At 45.1% G+C, this 27,839-nt stretch overlaps 1 protein-coding gene across 18 annotated transcripts in view; it reads left to right on the forward strand.

The window, feature by feature from the left end:
* Positions 1-27,839, forward strand: part of obsl1a (obscurin like cytoskeletal adaptor 1a) — a 306,290-nt gene that overhangs the window by 228,632 nt on the left and 49,819 nt on the right. For all 18 annotated transcript variants that reach the window (XM_087989381.1, XM_087989386.1, XM_087989383.1 and 15 more), the window contains 5 exons: positions 198-470; positions 11,620-11,886; positions 16,155-16,421; positions 19,813-19,925; positions 20,737-20,890. In XM_087989381.1, the coding sequence (XP_087845507.1) occupies positions 198-470; positions 11,620-11,886; positions 16,155-16,421; positions 19,813-19,925; positions 20,737-20,890 (1,074 nt within the window). The remainder of the gene's footprint in view (positions 1-197; positions 471-11,619; positions 11,887-16,154; positions 16,422-19,812; positions 19,926-20,736; positions 20,891-27,839) is intronic.

Here is a 27,839-nt window from a genome sequence, read left to right on the forward strand (position 1 = left end):
CGCTCCTTAAAATATGTTTCCTCGATCAAACTTGTAATCATCTTTCCAGTGCCTCCACTTGTGGCTCAAGGATGCATTATGTTTGCTAGCAACTTTTGTGAATTATCTTGGGACATTCCAGAATAATAAAGGGGCTACACAAATGCAAATTGCCGTTGTAACTTTCTGACCCGCAAGCGTGTTTCCTCTCATTTCAGTTCCCCGGGTCGTGGAGTTCATCTCCGATCTCCGCAGTATCACCGTGCTGGAGGGAGATGACGCTAAGTTCAAGTGCATGGTGTCCCCGGAGGATGTGAGGCTGTCCTGGCACGTGCATGGCCGTGAAGTCCCACCAGGCAGCACGAAATATGGGACCTCGCGGAATGGTCTGTGTCACATGCTGCTGATACAGGACTGCCAGCTTACAGATATTGGCCAAGTGATAGCAGAGGCTGAGGGAATTGTCTCCACTGCCAACCTTCAGGTGCAAGGTAGGTCACAACCTAGGGTAGGTGGGAAGTACATTTAACATTGCCCGACAGACCCATATTTGCCTGATTCACCACATGGGTAGGCTTGGGGATAGGTTGAGGCTTGTACCCCTGTAAAATATTCTTTATTGATGCACGTTGTAGAGTAATATATTGACCCTGGGCAATATGAAATGAATAAGAAGGTTCTCTTTCTTTGGAATTTCAAAAGGGCTAAAGTAGTGCAGGTGTCAGACACCATTTTTAAGGTGAGAGGTCATAGTTTTAAAGTGGAGGTTTAAAGTGGAAGTACATTATAAAATGGAGGTTGACTCCCTGTGGGAATTAAAACCAAACAACCCAAAAGTAGCACCTTGCCCTGTAATCTGTAAAATAGTGTGAAAAGTGGTGTAACCTGCTTTTCAGCAACTTGCAGTGGTTAAATAATGTAAATCCCTAACACTCACTTTAAAATCAACAAGTAATAATTTATTTATCTAACTCTTAACAGTGAACAAATTAACTAAACTATTAACAAATCGAATAAATCCCTTCCAACTACTAACAATTCCCAAGTGAAATAAGATTCTAATGGTATGCTGTTCCAATAAATACAAGTCCCACTCATATAACAAAAAATAGAATTTAGTCTGTCAAAATTATAGCCAGGTTATGTATCTTCCAAAATGTTCTGTGCCTTTGTCGATTCTTTTGTCAGGAATGCCATCTCTGTCGCTGGTACCATTGTTACTTAGATGGTGCCTTCTCTAATACATAGATGAGATTATGAGAGCCAGTGATTCTCTCTTTCAGGGCCATTAGCTCTGGCAGATGGCAACTAGCTCAGGGGTCTTTGTTCAACTGCTCCCTTCTTTTATACCCTTGATGACACGTCAGTATTTCTTACGGTAGGATGGGTCCTATGTTGTCAACTTTGAGGAGAAAGTGAGGTCTGCAGATGCTAGAGATCAGAGCTGGAAATGTGTTGCTGGAAAAGCGCAGCAGGTCAGGCAGCATCCAGGGAACAGGAGAATCGACGTTTCGGGCATAAGCCCTTCTTCAGGAATTCCTGAAGAAGGGCTTATGCCTGAAACGTCGATTCTCCTGTTCCCTGGATGCTGCCTGACCTGCTGCGCTTTTCCAGCAACACATTTCCACCTATGTTGTCAAAACCATCAGGTTTAAATTTAATAGGTTTTGGTATCTAAGTGGCTGGTTCAAATTGATTGGCTAAATTCAAAAGCCTGTTTTCTAGGTAAAGACGGTTGCTTGGCCTGCTAACTGTATGGCCTTTCAAATACATATGTTTCAATTTGGATGCTCTCTGTGTTCCTGCAAACCCCCAAGCTGCTGCTCACAGACATCCATTCCAAATCTCTAAGCACTGAAAAAGCACCACCTTTTAAAGGGATTATGCAATGCTTCTCCCTCCTCCCCAACCCCAGCACTTTACAAACACCAACTTCACAACAGATGTGCAAAAGAAGCAAGGGTGGTCCAGGAAAAGCTTTTTCTTAGCTTGTTTGACTGGATGACTGGTTTGCAATGCAGAAGGATGCTAACATGTGGGTTCAATTCCTGCACTGACCGAGTTTACCATGAAATGACACTGTAAAGTCCCATCTGCTCCAAAGGTGTGTCTGAATATATCTGAGCAGTTTAATTAGGCTTTTGTGGTGTAGTGATAGTGTCTGAGGTAAGAGACAAGTTTGTAGGCATAGAATAATATCTTGGCACAGGTTGGTTAGAAAATATCTCAATCTTTTTCCTCATCTGAGGCCTTTACTCTTTTTTTAAATTCATTCGTGGGATTCATTGCCTATCCCCATTGCCAAAATTCATTGCCTATCCCCATGAAAGAATATTCAAAGGCACAGAGGTGAGGGACCGTAGTAAATATGGTGAGACTGTAGAAGCTCAGAATGGAGAAGGTTAAGACTAAACTTAATGGATCTGTTCAAACATTATGATGAATTTTAATAAGATTAAATGAGAAACAGTTTCCCTGAAGGAGAGTCAGTGACCAATTGGCAAAAGAACTCCAGGCAGTGATTAAACCTTTCCATCTCTCTCTGCTCTTGTTTAATTGCATCTAAACAGTTACATCTTTGACCATGTTTTCAATTGTGGTGTTTACCCACATGATCACTGGTCAAATACCATCTTCTGCTATTTGCCACTTCCATTGGTTTGTAGTACTCAGTAAGACTTTCTTTAAAGTAATTCACCTTCACCAGTCCTCTTTTAGTTTTGCATTGTATTAGGTTTAATAGAACATAGAAGAATACAGCGCAGTACAGGCCCTTTGGCCCTCGATGTTGCGCCGATCCAAGCCCACCTAACCTATACTAACCCACTATCCTCCATATACCTATCCAATGCCCGCTTAAATGCCCATAAAGAGGGAGAGTCCACCACTGCTACTGGCAGGGCATTCCATGAACTTACGACTCGCTGAGTGAAGAACCTACCCCTAACTTCAGTCCTATATCTACCCCCCCTTAATTTAAAGCTATGCCCCCTTGTAATACCCGACTCCATACGCGGGAAAAGGCTCACACTGTCAACCCTATCTAACCCCCTAATCATCTTGTACACCTCAATCAAGTCACCCCTAAACCTTCTTTTCTCTAATGAAAACAGCCCCAAATGTCTCAGTCTTTCCTCATACGATCTTCCTTCCATACCAGGCAACATCCTGGTAAACCTCCTCTGCACCCGTTCCAGTGCCTCCACATCCTTCCTATAGTATGGCGACCAAAACTGCACACAATATTCCAGATGCGGCCGCACCAGAGTCTTATACAACTGCATCATGACCTCAGGACTCCGGAACTCAATTCCTCTACCAATAAAAGCCAGTACGCCATATGCCTTCCTCACCGCACTATTTACCTGGGTGGCAACTTTCAGAGATCTGTGTACATGGACACCAAGATCCCTCTGCTCATCCACACTACCAAGTATCCGACCATTAGCCCAGTACCCCATCTTTTTGTTATTCTTCCCAAAGTGAATCATCTCACACTTAGCTACATTGAATTCCATTTGCCACCTTTCTGCCCAGCTCTGCAGCTTCTCTATATCCTGCTGTAACCTGCCACATCCTTCCTCACTGTCAACAACTCCTCTGACTTTCGTATCATCCGCAAACTTGCTCACCCAACCTTCTAACCCCTCTTCCAGGTCATTTATAAAAATGACAAACAGCAATGGTCCCAAAACAGATCCTTGCGGAACACCGCTAGTGACGGCACTCCATGAAGAAACTTTGCCATCAACTACTACCCTCTGTCTTCTTCCATCCAGCCAATTCCTAATCCAAACCTCCAACTCACCCTCAATGCCATATCTCCGTATTTTCTGCAGTAGCCTACCATGGGGAACCTTATCAAACGCCTTACTAAAATCCATATATACCACATCTACCGCTTTCCCCTCATCAACCTCCTTCGTCACCTTTTCAAAGAATTCAATAAGGTTTGTGAGGCACGACCTGCCCTTCACAAAACCATGCTGACTATCCTTGATCACATTATTCCTATCCAGATGTGCATAAATCCTATCCCTTACAATTCTCTCTAAGACTTTGCCCACAACAGAAGTGAGACTCACCGGCCTATAGTTACTAGGGTTATCCCTACTCCCCTTTTTGAACAAGGGAACCACATTTGCTATCCTCCAGTCTTCTGGCACTACTCCAGTAGACAAAGAGGACATAAAAATCAAGGCCAATGGCTCTGCAATCTCCTCCCTTGCTTCCCAGAGAATCCTAGGATAAATGCCATCAGGCCCAGGGGACTTATCTATTTTCACCTTTTCCAGGATTTCCAACACCTCTTCTCTACATACCTCAAAGCCATCCATTCTACTTATTTGTGACTCAGTATTCACATCGACGACAATGCCCTGTTCCTGAGTAAATACTGAAGAAAAGTATTCATTCAGTGTCTCCCCAATCTCTTCCGCCTCCACACGCAACTTCCCACTACTATCCTTGACTGGACCTATTCCTACCCTAGTCATTCTTTTATTCCTAACATACCTATAGAAAGCCTTAGGGTTTTCCCTAATCCTACCAACTAAGGACCTTTCATGTCCCCTCCTTGCTGCTCTTAGCTCTCTCTTCAGGTCCTTCCTGGCTACCCTATAACTCTCAATCGCCCCAATTGAACCTTCACGTCTCATCTTGAGATAGGCCGCCCTCTTCCATTTAACAAGGGATTCCAATTCCTTATTAAACCACGGCTCCCTCGCACGACCCTTTCCTCCCTTCCTGACAGGTACATAATTATCAAGGACACTCAATAGTTGCTCCTTGAACAAGCTCCACATATCATTTACACTCTTGCCTTGGAGTCTACTTTTCCAAGCCACACATCCTAAGTCATGCCTCACCGCATCATAATTTCCCTGACCCCAGCTATAACTCTTGCCCTGTAGTACACACTTATCCCTCTCCATCACAAGTGTAAAAATCACCGAATTATGGTCACTATCCCCAAAGTGCTCACCTACCTCTAATTCTAACACCTGGCCTGGTTCGTTACCCAGAACCAAATCCAGTATGGCCTCACCTCTTGTTGGCCTGTCTACATATTGTGTCAGGAAACTCTCCTGCACACATTGAACAAACACTGACCCATCTAACGAACTTGAGCTATAGCTTTCCCAATCAATATCAGGAAAGTTAAAGTCCCCCATAACAACCACCCTATTACTGTCACTCATCTCCTGAATCACCTTCCCTATCCTTTCTTCAATGATTCTAGGACTATTAGGAGGCCTGTAAAAGACTCCTAATAGGGTGACCTCACCTTTCCTATTCCTAACCTCAGCCCAAACTACCTCAGATGGCAAGTCCTCATCCATCGTCCTTTCCACCACTGTAATACTACCTTTGACAAGCAATGCCACACCTCCCCCTCTTTTACCCCCACCTCTGACCCTACTAAAACATTTAAATCCTGGAACCTGCAACAGCCAATCCTGTCCCTGTTCTAGCCATGTCTCCGTAATAGCCACAACATCGAAGTCCCAGGTACCAACCCACGCTGCAAGTTCACCTACCTTATTTCGTATACTTCTTGCATTGAAGTATACACACTTCAAGCCACTTTCCTGTTTACAGGCACCCTCCTTTGAAATTGATGCCATGTTCCTAACCTCCCTACACTCCAGGCCCTGCACCCTGAAGCTACAATCTGGGTTCCCATGCCCCTGCAGAGTTAGTTTAAACCCCCCCCCAAGAGCACTAGCAAACCTCCCCCCAAGGATACTGGTGCCCCTCAGGTTCAGGTGTAGACCATCCTATTTATAGAGGTCCCACCGTCCCCAGAAAGAACCCCAGTTATCCAAAAACCGGAATCCCTCCCTCCTGCACCATCCCTGTAGCCACGCATTTAAGTGTTCTCTTTCCCTATTCCTCGAATCTCTATCACGTGGCACGGGTAACAAACCAGAGACAACAACTCTGTTTGTTCTAACTCTGAGCTTCCAACCTAGCTCCCTGAAAGCCTGTCTAACATCCTCGGCACTCCTCCTACCTATGTCGTTGGTGCCAATATGGACCACGACTTCGGGCTGCTCCCCCTCCCCCTCCAGGACCCGGAAAACACGATCAGAGACATCACGTACCCTTGCACCTGGGAGGCAACAAACCAAACGTTTATCTATTGATTAGTGGTAGAGGATACACCACTAGTTGTTGCATGTTCCGGGGTTTAAATGTTTCAGTAAGAATAGGGAAGGCGGTAAAAGAGAGGGAGGTGTGGCATTGTTGGTCAAGGAGAGATGTTTAATGAGGGATTCGTCTACTGAGGTACGAAACAGGAAAGGAAGGATCACCCTTGTTGGGAGTTTCCTATAGGCCTGTGAGAAGTTCCAGAGAGGTAGAGGAAAGGATTCCAAAGATGATTTTGGATAGGAGTGAAAGTAACAGGGTAGTTGTTATGGAGCTTTTTAACTTTCCACATATTGACTAGAAATGCTATAGTTCGAGTATTTTAGATGGGTCAATTTTTGTCCAATGTGTACAGGAGGGTTTCCTGACACAGTATGTAGACGGGCTAACAAGAGGCAAGGCCACATTGAATTTGGTACTGGATAATGAACCAGGCCAGGTGTTAGATTTGGAGGTAGGTGAGCACTTTGATGACAGTGACCACAATTCAGTTATGTTTACTTTAACGATAGAAAGGAATAGGTATTTACCGCAGAGCAAGAGTTATAGCTGGGGGAAAAGCAATTATGATGTGATGAGGCAAGATTTAGAATGCATAAGCTGGGGAAGGAAACTGCAGGGATGGGCACAATTGAAATGTGGAGCTTGATCAAGGAACAGCTACTGCGTGTCCTTGATAAGTACATACCTGTCAGGCAGAGAGGAAGTGGTCAAGCGAGGGAACCGTGGTTTACTAAAGAAGTTGAATCTGTTGTCAAGAGAAAGAAGGAGGCTTATGTAAAGTTGAGATGTGAAGTCTTAGGTAGGGCGCTTGAGAGTTACAAGTTAGCCAGGAAGGACCTAAAGAGAGAGCTAAGAAGAGCGAGGAGGGGACATGAAAAGCCTATGGCGGGTTGGATTAAGGGAAACCCTAAAGCTTTCTATAGGTATGTCAGGAATAAAAGAATGACTAGGGTAAGGTTAGGGCCAGTCAAGGACAGTAGTGGGAAGTTGTGCATGGAGTCCAAGGAGATAGGAGAGGCACTAAATGAACATTTTTCTGTAGTATTCACACAGGAAAAAGATAATGCTGTCGAGGAGAATACTGCGATACAGGCTATTAGACTAGATGGGATTGAGGTTCATAAGGAGGAGGTGTTAGCAATTCTGGAAAGTGTGAAAATAGATAAGTCTCCAAGAGCTAGGCTGAGAGGTGGCAAATGGAGTTTAATGTAGAAAAGTGTAAGGTGATTCACTTTAGAAAGAGTAATGGAATACAGAGTACTGGGCTAATGGTAAGATTCTTGGTGGTGTGGATGAGCAAAGAGATCTCGCTATCCATGTGCATAGATCGCTGAAAGCTGTCACCCAGGTTGATCGGGTTGTTAAGAAGGAATATGGTATATTAGTTTTTATTGGTAAAGTTTTGGAGCCATGAGGTCATGTTGCAGCTGTACAAAACTGGTGCGGCCACATTTGGAGTATTGTGTACAGTTTTGGTCGCCGCATTCTAGGCAGGATGTGGAAGTAGTGGAAAGGGTGCAGAGGAGATTCACCAGGATGTTGCCTGGTATGGAGGGAAGGTCTTTTGAGGAAAGGCTGAAGTACTTGAGGCTATTTTCATTAGAGAGAAGAAAGTTAAGAGGTGACTTAATAGAGACATACAATATGATCAGAGGATTAGCTAGAGTGGACTGTGAGAGCCTTTTTCCTTGGATGGTGATGGCAAACACAAGGGGACATAGCTTTAAATTGAGGAGTGATAGATATAGGACAGATTTCAGAGATAGGTTCTTTACTCAGTGAGTAGTAAAGGCTTGGAACGCCCTGCCTGCAACAGTAATAGATTTGCCAATTTCAAATGGTCATTAGATAAACATATGGTTGATAATACAATAATGTACGTTAGATGGGTTTCAGATTGGTTTCACAGGTCGGCGTAACATCAAGAGCCATAGGGCCTATACTGCACTTTAATGTTCTATGCACTGTGTAGAGCATCTACAGAATTGGTATTATCCTTCAATAACACAATAGTAGTATAGCTGGTTTGTCACATAAAGCGATGCCAATAGCATGAGTTCCTGAACCGGCTGAGGTTACCGTGAGGTACTCTATTCAAATCCCACTTGCTCCAAAGATGTGTCAGAATATAATATATCTGAGCAGTTTGATTAGGATGTTGTGATGCAATGGTACTGTCTCTGCCTCTGAGCCATAATGCCCAGGTTCAAGTCCCATCTACTCCAGAGATGTGTCATAACATCTCTGAACAGATTGATTAGGAAAATATCAACAAGGCTCATTGCACAATATCAGTGAGTGCAATACATTAGGTCAGGTATAATGGTTAGCATATAAGGCAATTGGTATAGATCCAACTGATCCTTCTGAAAACTCAAGCAGAACTCCTTCCTATTGGTCTGTGACATCAATAGAATGGATGGAGCCAATTTACTTTGAACATTAACCCCTTCAGAGCCAATACCTTTTCGACAATATTAATCACTTATTTGTAATATATCTGTAAGAGGCATGGAGTCAAATTTTATTGGCTTAGTATCTATGAAATGCCTTGGGATGCTTTGCTGTATCCAAGGTACTACATAAATGCGAATTGTTGTTGGTGTCCCACAGTGGAAATGAGTGGCAATTCCTGTGATTGATCTTCCTCTACTGACCTCAAGAAGCCCACAATCCTGTTGTAGCCCTGGTGGATTCAGGACAAGAAAGAAAATTGAGGTCCCCTGTTTATAATCCACTGATCTTTGCTTGAAAGTGTTGTGTGATTTAGTGAAAAGTGTTCAAATAATGTGGCAAGTGTAAAACTGTCCATTTTGGCAGGAAGAGTAATAAGAGTTTGTAGAGCACTGAGATGGAGAGGAATCTGGGTTTTCTTGTGTATGAATCTCTAAAGGTTTGCAGTCCCATACTGCAAATAATCAGGAAAACTATTGGAATGTTGTGGTTTATCACAAGGGGATAAAAGCAGGAAGGCTATACTTCAGTTATACAGGGCACAGGAGTACTATGTACAGTATTGGTCACATTATTTAAGGAAGGAAATACGTGTTCACAGGAAGTTTACTAAGTTAATACTTGGAATGGGGGGTTGTCCAATGGAGACAGACTAGACTTGTATCCACTCCAGTTTAGAAGAGTGAGAGGCAAGTTAGTTGAAATAAAATGGATCTTGAGGGGTCTTGACTGGATGTTTCCTTTATGGGAGAATCCAGAAGCAGGGGCCACAGTTTAAAAATACGGGTTGCCCATTGAAGACAGAGATCAGGCTAAATTATTTCTGTCAGAGGGTTGTGAGTTTTTTAGAACTCTTACTGAAAAGGTGATGGAAGCAGAGTCCTTGAATATTTTTAAGGCAGAAATTCTTGATTAGCAAGAGGGAGGGTTGACGGGAAAGTAGTGTGATGGTGCTGTTACTTTAAAAAGGTTGTTTTGTCCTGGGTTTTTTTGGAAAGAGGTTGTAAAGGCAATCTAGATTAACTAGCTGCTGAAGATGATTTAAGTAAACAACTTAGAAAGCCTTTAGGTTTTGTTTAAAAGCTGGAACAATAGAAGCAGCTTGAATGCGAATGGCCAGCTCTCTCTCACCTGGTTTTTTTCAGCTGTCAGAAGCTACTTGGGGTCTCAGAAGATTTTCGAATCTTCAGAGAATGATTCCAAGCTGCTACATTCTCTAGAATTTCTCTTGATTTTATTCCTTCTGGATTGGAGAATTGCACATAAGAATCTGTGTCGGAATTTGCCTTTCTGCTGAGAGGTATGTTTATGGGGTGTTATTATATTGGAAATGGTGAGGACTTAGAGATGCTGGAAAGTCAGTCAATAAAATGTGGAGCTGGAAAAAGCCCAGCAGGTCAAGCAGCATCAGAGGAGCAGGAGAGTCAATGTTTTGGGCAGGACCCTTCATCAGAATTGGGGAAGGGGAAGGGGACTGAGAAATAAATAGGAGGGAGGGGTGGGGCTGGGGGAAAGGTAGGTGGAGTGGTGATAGATGGATAGGTAGGAGGTAATTGAGATTGGTCAATCGGAATTGTGGAGCAGATAGTTGGGAGGCAGATGGACAGGTTAGGTCAGGTCAAGGGATAGGGCGGAGAGGGAGAGCTAGACTTGGGATGAGGTGGGGGGGGGGCGTGGGGAGATTTGGAAGCTGGTGAATTTTATGTTGACGCCGTAAGGCTGTAAGCTCCTGAAGTGGAAGATGAAGTATTCTTCCTCCAGTTTGCATCTGGCCTTATTTTGACGACAGAGGAGGTGCAGGAAGGTCATGTAATTGGTGAGTGGGAGGGGGAGTTGAAATGGCTAGCAACTGGAAGGTGGGGTTGATTGGAGCATGTAGGCCATTGATGTACCCTGAACCAGTCCCTGGGTTTGCACTTGATCTCTCCAATATAGAGAAGACCACATGGGAAAACAACGGATGCAGTGAATCAGGTTAGAGGAAATGCACGTGAAGGTTATTAAATGCAGGTTATTGCATTGGAACAGTTATTTAGTAATTGATGCTGTATCTATCATTCAGTTAAGTTTTCCAATAATTAAGTTATTCTTAATACCTCTTTTTATGGTTCATATTTTAACTATAGTGTTTAAATAAATTGTGTTCTGCTTAACGTCGAGTAATTTGACCAGTTGCATTACATTTGCGACACGTACTTCACATCTGTCTTCAATAATAAGAAAAAGTTATGATTAAGATTACCCTCTTACTACATTTTGACAGGGTCTGGTCTGGTCCATAGCAGTAGAGTTAACCAATAAGCCACGATTTTAATGAACAGTGGAACACAGTCAAAAGCTGAATGACCTACTTCTATTCTTGATGTTCATCTGTTCATGTATACAATGAAAACGTAGGAATAGCAACATTTGACAGGTAGATAAAATCAAAATACTGCAGATGTTGGAGACGTGAAATAAGGACAAAATGCTAGAGAAACTCAGCAGGTTCAGCAGCATCTGTGGAGAGATGAACAGAGTTATGTTTCAAGTCTGGTAGGGTTCTTCATTGGTGTGTGGTGGATTCAAAACATTAACACTATTTCTGTTTCCACAGTCACTGCCAGACCTGCTCAGTTTCTCCAGTACTTTGTGTTAGTTTGATCAAGCCTAACACAAGGCTGAAATGAGGAGGAATTTGTTCTTTCAAAAGATTGAGAGTCTCTAGAACTCCTTGCCACATAGCTGTGGGGCAGAGTTTTTGTGCATATTTAAGGCTGAAATAGATTCCTGATCAGTAGTGAATTGAAGGTTATGGGGAAAAGGGCAGGAAATTGGACATGAGGAATGTCAAATCAGCCATGATCCTATTGAATGCTGAAGCGGCCTATTCCTGTTTCTATTTGTTACAGTCTTATGGTCTAAGAACAGGATGATCCAACTGTTAACTGTCCTATGGATACACAGAATGAGTGCAGACATAGAGTGGAAGCTTGCAGTTGAAACAATAGGAGGAGGATGATGTATACTCCGTTTTTACTATTCCTGCAGAGACCCAGGTTGTGTTCACCAGGAAGCTGGTGAGCGTGGTAACAGAAGAGCGGCAAGATGCTACTTTTGAAGTAGAGGTAAGCAATGAGTCAGCCGAGGTCCAGTGGATGAAGCAGGGAGTGGTTATCCAGTCCAGTCCAAAGTTCATTCTGCAGCAAGACGGCAGGACCAGGCGGCTAATCATATGTGACACTGTGTTCTCTGACCGAGGGAATTACCGCTGTGAGACCCTGCATGACAGAACACAGGCCAAACTCATCATTGAACGTAAGTATAGACCTGGTTTAAGAAAAGCACAAAACAAAGGAGGGAGTTTTAATCTGTGTCTACCCCTGTGCAGATCCTGTTGTTGGAGCGTTTGATGGAAACAGTGTAGAGTAAGCTGTATTCTGTATCTAACCCTATGCTGTCCCTGTCTTTGGAAACAATGCAGAGGGTACTTTACCTTCAGTTTCGAAGTCTAGATGGAGCATAATCTTTGGTTTAAAAGAGTAGAGGAAGGTTCAACTTCAGTTTGAAAGACTAGCAGAAGCTTCGCTTCCTGCCTAACTCCGTCCTGTTCCTGTCCTGGGAATCTTTGGGGACCTTTATTCTATATCTAACCCTGTGCTGTCCTTGTTGTGGGAGCGTTTGATGGGAACTGTGTAGAGGAGCTTTACTCTATGTCTAACCCCATGTATGGGTGTTTCTGTGGGTTTGGGTGATGATTAAAACTGGTCTTTGTTGAGAGTGATACCTTGACGGCGAGATGAATTCAAAGGAACAAGGAACAAAGAACAGTACAGCACAGAAACTGCCCCTTTGGCTTTCCAAGACTGCGCAGACAGTTGTGGATAGTGAAGAGGATTGTCAAAGGATACAGCATGATATAGATCAGTTGGAGGCAGAAAAATGTTTAATCCTGGACAAATGTGAGGTGATGCATTTTGGAAAGTTAAGTACAGGGAGAAATTATACAGTGAATGGCAGAACCCTGAGCAGTATTGATATTTGGAGGGATCTTGGTGTATAAGGTTCACAGATCACTGAATGCAGCAGTGCAGGTAGATAAGGTAGCAAAAAAGGCCTATGACATGAAGGGCTTTAGCCAAGTTCAGTAACCATGGGGATGGCCTCAACTGGGACCTTGGGTTCATGTCACACTACAGGTGACCCCATTGCACTATACACACACAGACACTCCTACACACACACAGACACACACACACATTCTCCTACAGACCCAGACACTCACGCAGACCTTCTCTCATATGCTCACACATACACCCCCATGCTCTCACACACACCTCTCACAGACTTATACCCCTATACACTCTCTCTCTCTCACTCTCACACACACATACAAATTTGTGGGGTGAATTTGTACTTGCAAAATTACATTTTACTTTGCTCAAAAACTGCATGAATCCATGTATGATTCTGTAAATCTGTTTTTTAGACGAGAATCAGTCTGACCATTGGGGCACAGACAGTCTCACACAGGGCAGCTCACACCTTCAATGCATTATCTGGGCTGAAGTGACACTTGAGAATGTAACTTTTAAAAAAGTTTTGTGATTTACATATGAAAGAACTGAAACCAACATGGTCATTCTAAAAGATGAGAGACTTAAGAAACAATCCAGGTCATTTTTAATATATAATTTCAGTTACATCACATTGTAAACTTATGCTATAAATTCTATGTCTTACGATGATATACTCCACAACCACCTGATGAAGGAGCAGCACTCCAAAAGCTAGTGCCTCCAAATAAACCTGTTGGACTATAATCTTGTGTTGTGTGATTTTTAACTTCCTATTCATCCGGGTGCTTCTTGAATGCTGCTATTGTGTCTGCTTCCACCACCTCCTCTGGCAGCACGTTCCAGGCATTCACCACCCTTTGTGCCTCGCACATCTGTATCCCCCAGTAATTGACCCTTCCACCCTGAGAAAAACTTCTTTCTACTCTGTCCATACTGTTCACAATCTTATAAACTTCTTTAGGTCACCCCTCAACCTCCTGCTTTCCAGTGAAAACAAACCCAGTTTATCCAACCTTTCTTCATAGCTAAAATCCCCCATACCCAGCAAAATCTTTTCTGTACGCTCTCCAAAGCATCCACAGCCGATTTGCTGTATGGTGCCCAGAATTGTGCGCAACATTCCAAGTGTGGCCTAACTAAAGTTCTATAAATCCACAGCATAATTTAGCTATCCTTATACTCAATGCCCTTTTCAATGAAGGCAAGCATGTCATAGTTGAGAGTGAAGTGCTGGAAAAGCAGCAGTGTATAAACAATGACTGCAGATGCTGGAAACCAGATTCTGGATTAGTGGTGCTGGAAGAGCACAGCAGTTCAGGCAACATCCGAGAAGCAGTAAAATCGATGTTTCGGGCAAAAACCCTTCATCAGGAATACAGACAGAGAGCCTGAAGGGTGGAGAGATAAGTGAGAGGAGGGTGGGGGTGGGGAGAAAGTAGATTAGATTAGATTACTTACAGTGTGGAAACAGGCCCTTCGGCCCAACAAGTCCACACCGACCCGCCGAAGCGCAACCCACCCATACCCCTACATTTACCCCTTTACCTAACACTACGGGCAATTTAGCATGGCCAATTCACCTGACTTGCACATCTTTGGAGTGTGGGAGGAAACCGGAGCACCCGGAGGAAACCCACGCAGACACGGGGAGAATGTGCAAACTCCACACAGTCAGTCGCCTGAGGCGGGAATCGAACCCGGGTCTCTGGCGCTGCGAGGCAGCAGTGCTAACCACTGTGCCACCGTGCCGCCCAAAGTAGCATAGAGTACAATAGGTGAGTGGGGGAGGGGATGAAGGTGATAGGTTGGGGGGGTGGAGGGTGGAGTGGATAGGTGGAAAAGAAGATAGGCAGGTAGGACAAGTCATGGGGACAGTGCTGAGCAGGAAGTTTGGAACTAGGGTGAGGTGGGGGAAGGGGAAATGAGGAAACTGTTGAAGTCCACATTGATGCCCTGGGGTTGAAGTGTTCTGAGGCAGAAGATGAGGCGTTCTTCCTCCAGGCATCTGGTGGTGAGGGAGCGGCGGTGAAGGAGGCCCAGGACCACCATGTCCTCGGCAGAGTGGGAGGGAGAGTTGAAATGTTGGGCCACAGGGTGGTGTGGGATTCCCGGAGATGTTCCCTAAAGCGCTCTGCTAGGAGGCGTCCAGTCTCCCCAATGTAGAGGAGACCGCATCGGGAGCAACGGATACAATAAATGATATTGGTGGATGTGCAGGTAAAACTTTGGATGTGGAAGGCTCCTTTAGGGCCTTGGATGGAGGTGAGGGAGGAGGTGTGGGCGTAGGTTTTGCAATTCCTGCGGTGGCTGGGGAAGGTGCCAGGATGGGAGGGTGGGTTGTAGGGGGGCGTGGACCTGACTAGGTAGTCACGGAGGGAATGGTGTTTGCGCAAGGCGGAAAGGGGTGGGGAGGGAAATATATCCCAGGTGATGGGGTCTATTTGGAGGTGGCGGAAATGTCGGCGGATGATTTGGTTTCTGCGAAGGTTGGTAGGGTGGAAGGTGAGCACCAGGGGCGTTCTGTTCTTGTTACGGCTGGAGGGATGGGGTCTGAGGGCGGAGGTGCAGGATGTGGACGGAGATGCGTTGGAGGGCATCTTTAACCACGTGGGAAGGGAAATTGCGGTCTCTAAAGAAGGAGGCCATCTGGTGTGTTCTGTGGTGGAACTGGTCCTCCTGGGAGCAGATACGGTGGAGGCAGAGGAATTGGGAATAGGGGATGGCATTTTTGCAGGAGGTAGGGTGGGAAGAGGTGAAAAGCAGCAGGTCAGGTAGCATTCAAGCAGCAGGAGAATCGACATTTCCGGCATAAACCCTTCTTGTCATGGGCCTTTTTTGCTCCCTTATCTGCCTGCACTGCTGCATTCAGTGATCTGTGAACCGACATACCAGGATCCCTCCAAATATAAATACTCCTAAGGTTTCTGCCATTCACTGCATAATTTCCACCTGTACTTAACTGTCCAAAATGCATCACCTCACACTTGTCCAGGATTAAACATTGTTCTGTCCATGCCTCCAACTGATCAATATCCTGCTGTAGCCTCTGACAATCCTCCTCATTATCCACAACTCCAATCTTTGTATCATCCACAAACTTACTGATTAGACCAGTTACATTTCCTCCAAATCATTTATGTAGACAAGAAACAGCAGTGGTCCCAGCACTGATCCCTGTGGAACATCACTAGTCACAAACCTCCATTATGAAAAGTATCCTTCCACCATTACCCTCCATCTTCTATGATTAAGCCAGTTCTGTATCCATCTTGCCAGTTCACCCCGATACCATGTGACTTCACCTTTTGTATCAGTCTGCCAAGAAGGACCTTGTCAAAGGCTTTACTGAAGTCCATGTAGACAACATCAACCACTTTTCCCTCAATCAACTTTATCATATTTGCAGGAAAGGAGGTGACAGTAGAATGGGAGTGCGAAACTGGTACTGCAATGCTGTATTTGGCTGAAACAGTTAAAATAACCCTGACTCTGTTCCTGTGATTGCAGCTCGAAGGATATCAGTGAGGAAGCCTCTGGAGGACATGGAGATCTTTGAGAAGGAAGCAGTCACCTTCCAGGTGGAATTATCCCACGTGGACGTTGATGGCATGTGGATCAAGGATGGAATACGAGTGAAGCCCAACAACAACCGGCGGATCAGCTGCACAGGAAAAGTCCATAGCCTCACACTGTCCGCACTGACACTCGAGGACTCAGGCACTGTCACATTTCAGGCCGACAATGTCCGCAGCACCTCACGGATAACAGTCAGAGGTCAGATTCCCACAACCTGCTCCTAGCCCTCATCACCAACCACCTCTAGGCCCCCGCATTGGCCATGTCCACGCATCACCTGAGTCAGGTTCACAGCCACACCACATCAGAAGTAGGCTATTCAGCCCATCAATTCCACAATTCAATGAGATCATGGCTGATCTGATAATCATCAATTTCACTTTCCTGCCTTTTCCCCAGAACCTGAGATTCCCTTACTAATTAAAAATCTGTCTATATTAGCCATGAATATATATAATATCCCAGCTTTGGCAGCCCTCTGAGATAAAGAATTCCATAATCCACTACTTTCTGAGGAAGGACATTCATGTCTCTATCTTAAATGAGTGACCACTTATTCTGAGATAATGCCCTCTGTTCCTGGACTGGTTTTGGATTGGCAGAAATTACGGAGATGGGGAAGGAGTAGGGACTCAATGTGGTTACAGATAGTAAGACTTGTAGGGGCTGGAAGAGGTTTTGGGGTAGTGAGGGATGTAGGGGCTGGAAGAGGTTGCAGCGTTAGGGAGGGATGCAAGCACTAGGGGAGCATATCGAGATAGGGAGGGGAATAGGGGCTCGAAGAGATGAGAATTAAGGAATGATGTAGGGACCACAGGAGGATACAGAGATGGGGAGGGGAATAGGGGCTCGAAGAGATGAGAATTAAGGAATGACGTAGGGACTAGAGGAGGATACAGAGATGGGGAGGGATGTAGGGACTGGATGAGGTTACACAGATAGAGGAGGGTGTAATAAGGTTACAGAAATAAGAATGTAGGGGCTAGAGCAAATTATAGCGAGCGTTGTAAGGGCTGGAGGAGGTTGTAGAGATAGGGAAATGTGTAGGACTGGAGGACCTTTTAAATAAGGAGGGATGTTGAAGCTGGAGGAGGTTACAGAGACAAGAATTATAGGGAATGGATGAGCTTACAGTGATAGGGAAGCTTGTCAGGGCTTGAGGAAGTTGCAGAAATAGGAAGGTGTGTAAGGACTGGAGGAGGTGACAGGGATATGAGGGGTTGTAGCGGTTTTCAATTAGAAAGAGTTTATTGATTGATGTAAACCCTTTGTTTTAAATAACCTGTGTTAAATTTCCACTTTGCCTATTCTTCTCTCGGGTGACAGTTGTTTTCCCAAGAAATAGAAATTGCGGTTGCAATATTATTTGAAACTTGCTTTGGCCATGTTTTCAGTTCTGTGCATTATTCTGGACTCTGTTTTGCAAAAAGGATTTGGGTGCTTTGGACAAGGGGCCAAAATGATTTAGAAAATGATGCGAGCACCAAGATTGTATCAACTGGGAGAGGCTGAACAGGCTGGGTGTCTTTTCCCTCGAAGAGAGAGGCTGAGGGGTGACACAATGAACGTGTTGCGTAGGCTAGGAATCGAGAGAGACGTTTCCACTTGGGGGAGGGATCACAACAAGGGGACATTAACATCAATACCTTTCTAAGAAACCCAGTCAGGTTTTTGGGAGAAACATCTTTGCAAAGAGAGAATGTGGAATTCGCTCCGCAGATAATTTTTTTTTCAATTCATTCAAAGGTATGAGTATCACCGCCTGTGCCAACATTTATTTTCCATCCTAATTGTCCTTCAGTGACTTGCTCAACCAGTTTAGAGGCGGTTAAAAGTCAACCATCTTGCTGTGTCTGTGGAGTCCCATGTAGAGAGAAAAAAAAACTGCAGATGCTGGAATTCAAGGTAGGCAAGCAAGAGGCTGGGAGAACACAGCAAGTCAGGCAGCATCAGGAGGTGGGGAAGAAGTCAATGTTTTGGGTATAACCCTTCTTCAGCACTGGGGATAGGTGTAAGGGGCACTGCAGATAAAGGGGCTGGGAGGGGCAAGGAGGTGAGGTGGAGATAAGTGGAGACAGGTTGAGGGTATGACCTTATTCCACTTAGGCAGCCTACAACCCAGAGGAATCAACATTGAGTTCTCCAATTTCAAATAACCTACCTTCCCATCCCCTGACCCCCTTCCCACCCCCTCCCCCTCCCTTCCATTCCTCTCAGTCATCTACCAGATTCAGCCCTTCCATCAACCAACCAGGTCACCTATCCCCACCTCACCACCCTGCCCCAGCCTCTTTATCTGCAGCGCCCCTTACACCCACCCCCAGTCCTGAAGAAGAGTGATACCCAAAATGTTGAATTCTCCACCTCCTGATGCTGCCTGGATTCATGTGTACGTCAGACTGTAAGAGTCAGGAAATTTCCTTCCCTAACCGGACATTAGTGGCCAGGTAGATTGTTGCAACAATTGACAATTGTAACTGGGTGCTGTTGGAGCAGCTTTTCAACTCCAACTTTTTGTTAAATTCATATTTCACCACCTACCATGGCAGGATTCAAACCCATGTCTCCAGATCTTTAACCTGGGGTTTTACAAGAATAAGTAATATCATGTTGAGGTTGTACAGGACATTGATGAGGCCTCTTCTGGCTTATTGTGTGCATTTCTGGGCACCCTGTCAGACAAAGGATATTATTAAACTAGAGAAGGTTCAGGAAGAAAATTACCAGGATGGTGCCAGGACCTGAGGTTTTGAGTTATAACTACAGGTTGGGACTTATTTCACTAGAGCATTGGAGGTTGAGGTTTATAAAATCATAGGGGAGCATAGTTAAGGTGAATAGCAAAGGTATTTTCCCTAAGATGGGCAAGTTCCAAACTAGAGGGCATATTTTTAAGGCGAGAGGAGAAAGATTTTAAAGACATGAGGGGCAACTTCTTTTTTTACATAGAGAGTGGTTAGTATGTGGAATGAACTGTCAGAGGAAATGGTGAATGCAGGTACAATTACAATGTTTAAAAGGCATTTGGATATGTACATGAATCGGAAGGTTTGGTCGGATATGGGCCGAACACAGGCAAGTGGGGCTAGTTTAGTTTGGAAATATGGTCATCACGGACGAGTTGGACCAAAAGTCTGTTTCCATGCCGTATGACTCTCTGGATACAGTGCTCTTGTACACCAGAAGATATGTTTCTGCGTGAATGTGTCTATGTTTCTGATCATGAGTATGTGTGCAGATGAGTTTGTGTGTATGCACATATGTATATCTGTGTCTCTGTGTCAGTGTGTGTGAGTAAAAGGGTGGGCATCTACATGAGGGTGTGCTTGTATCTGTGTGCGCCTGTGTGAGCATGTGTGTCTCCATCTATGTGTATCTCTGTGTTTGAGAGATTTGGGTGATGAGAGGTATATTTTCTCAGTGAGTAGACACCTTACAATCTGCTGTAAAGAATCCTGGATTGGGACAGACCGGAGTAGGAATTGTGTGGGAAGTGTTTGGATTGTCTCAGGCTGTTCGTCCTTCCTGATCAGCTGTTGTCACCTGCCATGTTGTTCTCTTACCCAGTCTTGTGGCTGTACTATTTCAGAACCCCCAGTCACATTCCTGAAGGAGCTAAAAGATCTGCGGGTTCCAGAATCTACTGCCATCACCTTGGAGTGTGAGCTGTCCCGGCCCAATGTAGAGGTCATCTGGTATAAGGTAAGTAGGCTCAGTTAGCTGGTTCATTGATTTACAAAGCAGTGTGATGCCAACAGGATGAGTTCAATTCCCATCACTGGTTTGAGGTAACCATGAAGGACTGTCCTTCTCAACTTCTTCCCTCACCTGAGGTCTGGTAGCCTTTAGGCTAATCACCACCAGTCACTTCTCTGTAATGAGAGAGCAACCCCTTGGTCTGGTAAGACTATGGCGACACAACAACAAAATAAAGGAGGGAGTGAACATTCAGTGGATTCACTGGCTCACCCAATGATATTAGGCATTGTTAAGTGAACCACATTTGTTTGATGTGTTTCTGTCAGCCTTTCCTGAAGGTATGAGCTGGGTTACGAGGCCAGGGATGCCAAACACCCTCTATCTCTGGCCAATAACCAACAACTACATGCTTAACTTACAGAGCATAAGACTTGGTGTATCTTGCTTTAGTCAGATTCCCAAGTAATTGACAGTGTTCACTTCTGGACACTAAACCTCAGCAAATCCCATAATCATGTTTATTCTGTGTAGGATGTGGACATCACTGCCAAGGCCAACATTAATTGGTCATCCCTAACTACCTTTGAACTGATAGATTCTCTTTGCCAAATCAGAAGATGGTTAAGATTTAATGACATTCCTGATTACTAGACTGTTTGATGGGGACAATGCAGAGGAAGCTTTACTCTGTGACCAACCCCATATTGTTTCTGTCCTGGGAGTGTTTGATGGGGACAGTTTTAGAGGAACTTTACTCTGTATCTAACCTCGTTGTGCTACCTCTCTCGTTATTCATTGTACTTTACCTGAACAGGACGACTTGGAAATGAAACCCAATAAAAACGTCCGGATTTACTCAATGGGGAGGAAGCGGATTGCTCAGTTGGGGAAGTGTGGAGTTCAAGATTCTGGAACTTATTCCTGTGACGCGGGTGAATGCAAAACCTCGGGCAAGCTGGAGGTGTTTGGTAATTGCCACAATTTGGCCTTGTGTTCATGATCTGAAGCTCTGGAAATGTGTTTGATTAGAATTCACAATCTTCCTTTGAAGCTTTAGTATGTTTCTCATTTTAGTGTCAACCAGTGTTTGAGTCCAGAAAATCTCTATGTTCTGTTTGATATCAGTATTTTACAGCAGACCCAAACGGAGTTTATAAATTTCAGAAACAAAAACAGAAGTTGCTGGAAAAGTTCAGCAGGTCTGGTAATATCTGTTCAGAGTTGATGTTTTGGGTCTGGTGACCCTTCTTCAGTTCTGAGGAAGTGTCACGGACCTAAAATGTTAACTCCAATTTCTCTTCAGGTCTTCAGATGCTGCCAGACTCCTGCTGAGCTTTTCTAGCAACTTCTGTTTTTGTTTCTAGTTTACTGAAAAGTGTCTGCTGCCATTATTTTCAAGATGACGTGTTACTGAGGATTATATCTACAATAAATGCCGTTAGTTGCGAATCCTATCAGATCGAATGGATCGGTTGGAACGACAGTTACAGGCAGTGAAGAATTTACAAGAGCAAGGGGGTGTGATAGGTGGCAGTTATAGGAAGGGAGAAAAGTCGCAGATACAGTCACATAGATGGGTTAACTCCAGGGAAGTTAAGAGAGGTAGTGCAGGAGTCTTCTGTGGCTATCCCCATTTCAAATAAGTATGCTGTTTTGAAAAATGTAGGGGGTGATGGATTCTCAAGGGAATGTCGCACAAACGGCCAAGTTTCTGGTATCAAGATTGGTTCTAATGCAATGACGGGTATGTCGGGTTCCAAGAGTTCAATTGTGTTCGGGGACTCTCTAGTCAGAGGTATAGACAGACGTTTCTGTGGCGAGCAGCGAAAATCAGAAAAGTATGTTGCCTCCCTGGTGCCAGGATCAAGGATGTCTCAGAGAGGGTGCAGAATGTTCTCAATGGGTAGAGAGCCCAGCAGGAGGTCACTGTACACATTGGAACCAATGACGTGGGAAGGGAAAAGAATGAGATTCTGAAGGGAGAATATAGAGAGTTAGGCAGGAATTTAAAAAGGAGGTCCTCAAGAGTGGTAATATCCAGATTACTCCCGGTGCTACAAGCTAGTGAGGGTAGGAATAAGAGGATAGAGCAGATGAATGCATGGCTGAGGAGCTGGTGTATGGGAGAAGGATTCGCATTTTTGAGTCATTGGAATCTCTTCTGGGGTAGAAGTGACCTGTGCAAGAAGGACGAATTGCACCTGAATTGAAAGGGGGCTAATTTACTGGCAGGGAAATTTGCTAGAGCTGCTCAGGAGGATTTAAACTGGTGAGGTGGTGAGTTGGGACCCAGGGAGATAGTGGGGAAAGAGATCAATCTGAGACTGGTACAGTTGAGAAAAGAAGTGAGAACAAGGTAGGACTGATAAATTAAATTGCATTTAGAACATAGAACAATACAGCTCAGAACAGGCCCTTCGGCCCACGATGTTGTGCCGAACATTTGTCCTAGCTTAAGCACCCATCCATGTACCTATCCAATTGCCGCTTAAAGGTCACCAATGATTCTGACTCTGCCACTCCCACAGGCAGCGCATTCCATGCCCCCACCACTCTCTGGGTAAAGAACCCACCCCTGACATCTCCCCTATACCTTCCACCCTTCACCTTAAATTTATGTCCCCTTGTAACACTCTCTTGTACCCGGGGAAAAAGTTTCTGACTGTCTACTCTATCTATTCCTCTGATCATCTTATAAACCTCTATCAAGTCACCCCTCATCCTTCGCCGTTCCAACGAGAAAAGGCCTAGCACTCTCAACCTATCCTTGTACGACCTATTCTCCATTCCAGGCAACATCCTGGTAAATCTTCTCTGCACCCTCTCCAAAGCTTCCACATCTTTCCTAAAGTGAGGCTTCCAGAACTGCACACAGTACTCCAAATGTGGCCTAACCAAAGTCCTGTACAGCTGCAACATCACTTCACGACTCTTGAATTCAGTCCCTCTGCTAATGAACGCCAATACACCATAGGCCTTCTTACAAGATCTATCCACCTGAGTGGCAACTTTCAAAGATGTATGAACTTGGACCCCAAGATCCCTCTGTTCCTCCACCTTACTAAGAACCCTACCGTTAACCCTGTATTCCACATTCTTACTTGTCTTTCCAAAATGGACAACCTCACACTTGGCAGGGTTGAACTCCATCTGCCACTCCTCAGCCCAGCTCTGCATCATATCTAAGTCCCTTTGCAGCCGACAACAGCCCTCCTCACTATCCACAACTCCACCAATCTTCGTATCATCTGCAAATTTACTGACCCACCCTTCGACTCCCTCATCCAAGTCATTAATAAAAATTACAAACAGCAGAGGACCCAGAACTGATCCCTGCGGAACTCCACTTGTAACTGGGCTCCAGGCTGAATATTTACCATCTACCACCACTCTCTGACTTCGACCGGTTAGCCAGTTTTCTATCCAATTGGCCAAATTTCCCTCTATCCCATGCCTCCTGACTTTCCGCATAAGCCTACCATGGGGAACCTTATCAAATGCCTTACTAAAATCCATGTATACTACATCCACTGCTCTACCCTCGTCCACATGCTTAGTCACCTCCTCAAAGAATTCAATAAGACTTGTAAGGCAAGACCTACCCTTCACAAATCCGTGCTGGCTGTCCCTAATCAAGCAGTGTCTTTCCAGATACTCATAAATCCTATCCCTCAGTACCCTTTCCATTATTTTGCCTACCACTGAAGTAAGACTAACTGGCCTGTAATTCCCGGGGTTATCCCTATTCCCTTTTTTGAACAGGGGCACAACATTCGCCACTCTCCAGTCCCCTGGTACCACCCCTGTTGACAGTGAAGACGAAAAGATCATTGCCAACGGTACTGCAATTTCCTCTCTTGTTTCCCACATAATCCTAGGATATATCCCGTCAGGCCCGAGAGACTTGTCTATCCGCAAGTTGTTCAAAATGTCCAACACATCTTCCTTCCTAACAAGTATTTCCTCTAGCTTACCAGTCCGATTCACACTCTCCTCTTCAACAATACGGTCCCTCTCGTTCGTAAATACTGAAGAAACGTACTCATTCAAGACCTCTCCTATCTCTTCCGACTCAATACACAGTCTCCCACTACTGTCCTTGATCGGACCTACCCTCGTTCTCGTCATTCTCATGTTTCTTACATACGCATAAAATGCCTTGGGGTAATCCTTGATCCTATCCGCAAAGATTTTTCATGCCTTCTCTTAGTTCTCCTAATCCCTTTCTTCAGGTCCCTTCTGGCTATCCTGTATCCCTCCATTGCTCTATCTGAACCCTGTTTCCTCAACCTTATGTAAGCCTCCTTCTTCCTCTTTACAAGACATTCAACCTCCCTCGTCAACCAAGGTTCCCTCACATGACCATCTCTTTCCTGCCTGACAGGTGCATACATATAAAGGACACGTCATATCTGTTCCTTGAAAAAGTTCCACATTTCCACGACATCCTTCCCTGACAGCCTATGCTCCCAACTTATGCTCCTCAGATCCTGTCTTACAGCATCGTATTTACCCTTCCCCCAATTGTACAACCTACCCTGTTGTACGCACCTATCTCTCTCCATAACCAAGGTGAAAGTCACAGAATTGTGGTCACCATCACCAAAATGTTCACCCACTAACAAGCCCATCACTTGTCCCGGTTCGTTACCAAGTACCAAATCCAATATGGCCTCCCCTCTGGTCGGACAATCTACATACTGAGTTAGAAAAGCTTCCTGGACACACTGCACAAACACTGCCCCATCCAATCTACTTGATCTAAAGAGCTTCCAATCAATATTTGGGAAGTTGAAATCGCCCATGACTACTCCCCTGTGGCTTCTGCGCATTTCCAAAATCTGTTTCCCAATCTGTTTCTCCACATCTCTGCTGCTATTGGGGGGCCTATAGTAAACACCCAACAAGGTGACTGCACCTTTCCTGTTTCTGACTTCAGCCCATACTACCTCCAAAGGCAGATCCCCCTCGAACTGCCTTTCTGCAGCCATTATACCATTTCTAATTAGCAACACCACACCCCCTCCTTTTTTACCACCCTCCCTAATCTTACTGAAACATCTGTAACCAGGAACCTCCAACAACCATTCCTGTCCCTCTTCTATCCACGTTTCCGTGATGGCCACAACATCGTAGTCCCAGGTACCGATCCACCCCTTAAGTTCACCCACCTTATTTCTGATACTCCTTGCGTTGAAGTATACGCACTTGAACCCATCTATGTGTCCGCAAGTATTCCCTGTCAGTGCTACCTTCTCCACAGCCTCCCTACATTCTTGGACATCCTGAAAAACAGCTAGCCTACTTGCTGGACTACAAGTCCCCCTGCCAAATTAGTTTAAACCCCCCCGAAGAGTGCTAGCAAACCTACCCCCCAGGATATTGGTGCCCTTCTGGTTCAGGTGCAACCCGTCCTGCTTGAACAGGTCCCACCTTCCCCAGAATGCAGTCCAATTGTCCAAATACCTGAAGCCCTCCCTCCTACGCCATCCTTGCAGCCACGTGTTCAACTGCACTCTCTCCCTATTCCTTGCCTCACTGTCACGTGGCACCGGCAACAACCCAGAGATGACGACTCTGTCCGTCCTAGCTTTTAGCTTCCAGCCTAACTCCCTGAGCTATTAAATGACCTCACCACCCCTCTGCCTACCTATGTCGTTGGTGCCAACGTGCACCACGACTTCTGGCTGCACACCCTCCCCTTAAGGATTCTGAAGACACGGTCCGAGACGTCTCGGACCCTGGCACCTGGGAGGCAACAAACCATCCGAGAGTCTCGCCCATGTCCACAGAACCGCCTGTCCATCCCTCTAACTAAAGAGTCTTCTATAACTAGCGCTCTCCTCCTCTCCCGCTTTGTCTTCTGAGCCTCAGAGCCAGACCTCGGGCCACAGACCCGGTCACTGCAGCTTACCCCTGCTAGGCTGTCCCCCCCAACAGTATCCAAAGCGGTATACTTATTGTTGAGGGGAACGACCACAGGGGATCCCTGCACTGCCTGCTTCCTCCCCTTCCCACCTCTAACAGTTACCCAGCTACCTCTGTTCTCTGGCGTAACTATGTCCCTGTAGCTTCTATCTATCACCCTCTCAGCCTCTCGAATAATCCTCAGTTCATCCAACTCCAGTTCCAGTTCCCTAACTCGTTCTGTGAGGAGCAGGATCTGACTGCATTTCCTGCAGACGAAGTCGGCAGGAATATCGGTGGTCACCCCTACCTCAAACATCCTGCAGGAGGAACATTCCACTGCCTGCGCTGCCATTACTCTACACTTCGTCTCCAAAACAAGAACACTGAGTAGCTTACCTGTGGACTTTAAAGTTAGGTTAGAGGAGGAGGATGGGAGGGGGTCCCTACTATGTAGGGCCTGGGGTTTAGAACACACCCACTCAAATATCAATCACTTACCTTCCCGACCAGCTCTGCGCTCCAACCTCACTTCCGCCCAGCTCGCGCCACTCTCTGCTGTGAAATTTATTTCAATGCAAGGGGCCGAACAGGGAAGGCAGATGAATTCAGAGCATGATTAGGAACATGGGACTGGGGAATCATAGCAATTACAGAAACATGGCTCAAGGATGGGCAGGACTGGCAGCTTAATCTTCCAGGATACAAATGCTACAGGGAGGACAAACAGGGAGGCAAGAGAGGAGAGGGTGTGGTGCTTTTAATAAGAGATAGCATTACAGCTGCACTGAGGGAGAATATTCCCGGCAATACATCCAGGGAAGCTATTGGTTGGAACTGATAAATAAGAAAGGGATGATCACCTTTTTGGGATTATATTATAGCCCCCCAGTAGTCAGAGGGAAATTGTGAAACAAATTTGCAAGGGCATTTCAGTTACCTGTAAGAATAATAGGGTGGTTATGGTAGGGGATTTTAACTTTCCAAACATAGACATTAAGGACGAAAGGGTAACTAGGGAGAGAATAGGGCCCCTCAAAGATCAGCAAGGTGGCCTTTGTGTGGAGCTGCAGGAGATGGGGAGACATTAAATGAGTATTTTGCATCAGTATTTACTGTGGAAAAGAATATAGAAGATATGGACTGGAGGGAAATAGATGGTGACATCTTGCAAAATGTCCATATTACAGAGGAGGAAGTGCTTGATGTCTTGAAATATATAAAAGTGGATAAAATCCCAGGATCTGATCAGGTGTACCCTAGAACTCTGTGGGAAGCAAGGGAAGTGATTGCTGGGCCCCTTGCTGAGATACTTGTATCGTCGATAGTCACAAGTAAGGTGCCGGAAGACTGGACGTTGGCTAATGCGGTGCCACTATTTAAGAAAGGTGGTAAGGACAAGCCAGGGAACTATAGACCAGTGAGCTTGACGTCAGTGGTGGGCAGGTTGTTGGAGGGAATCCTGAGGGACAGGATGTACATGTATTTGGAAAGGCAAGAACTGATTAGGGATAGTCAGCATGGCTTTGTGCATGGGAAATCATGTCTCACAAACTTGACTGAGTTTTTTGAAGAAGCAACAAAGAGGATTAATGAGGGCAGAGCTGTAGACATGATATATATGGATTTAAGTAAGGCGTTCGACAAGGTTCCCCATGGGAGATTGGTTAGCAAGGTTAGATTTCACGGAATGCAAGGAGAACTAGCCATTTGGATACAGAACTGGCTAGAAGGTAGAAGACAGAGGAAGGTAGTGGAGGGTTGTTTTTCAGACTGGAGGCCTGTGACCAGTGGAGTGGTGCCAAGTCCACTACTTTTCATCATTTATATAAATGATTTGGATGTGAGCATAAGAGGTACTGTTAGTATGTTTGCAGATGTGACCAAAATTGGAGGTGTAGTGGACAGCAAAGAAGGTTACCTCAGATTGCAACAGGATCTTGATCAGATGGGCTGATGGGCTGAGGAATGGCAGAAGGAGTTTAATTCAGATAAATGCGAGGTGCTGCA

This window comes from Chiloscyllium plagiosum, unplaced genomic scaffold (genome assembly GCF_037043375.1).
Source record: "Chiloscyllium plagiosum isolate Xiang-an unplaced genomic scaffold, Cpla_swu_hap1 HiC_scaffold_7, whole genome shotgun sequence".
Classification (NCBI taxonomy): Eukaryota; Metazoa; Chordata; class Chondrichthyes; order Orectolobiformes; family Hemiscylliidae; genus Chiloscyllium; species Chiloscyllium plagiosum.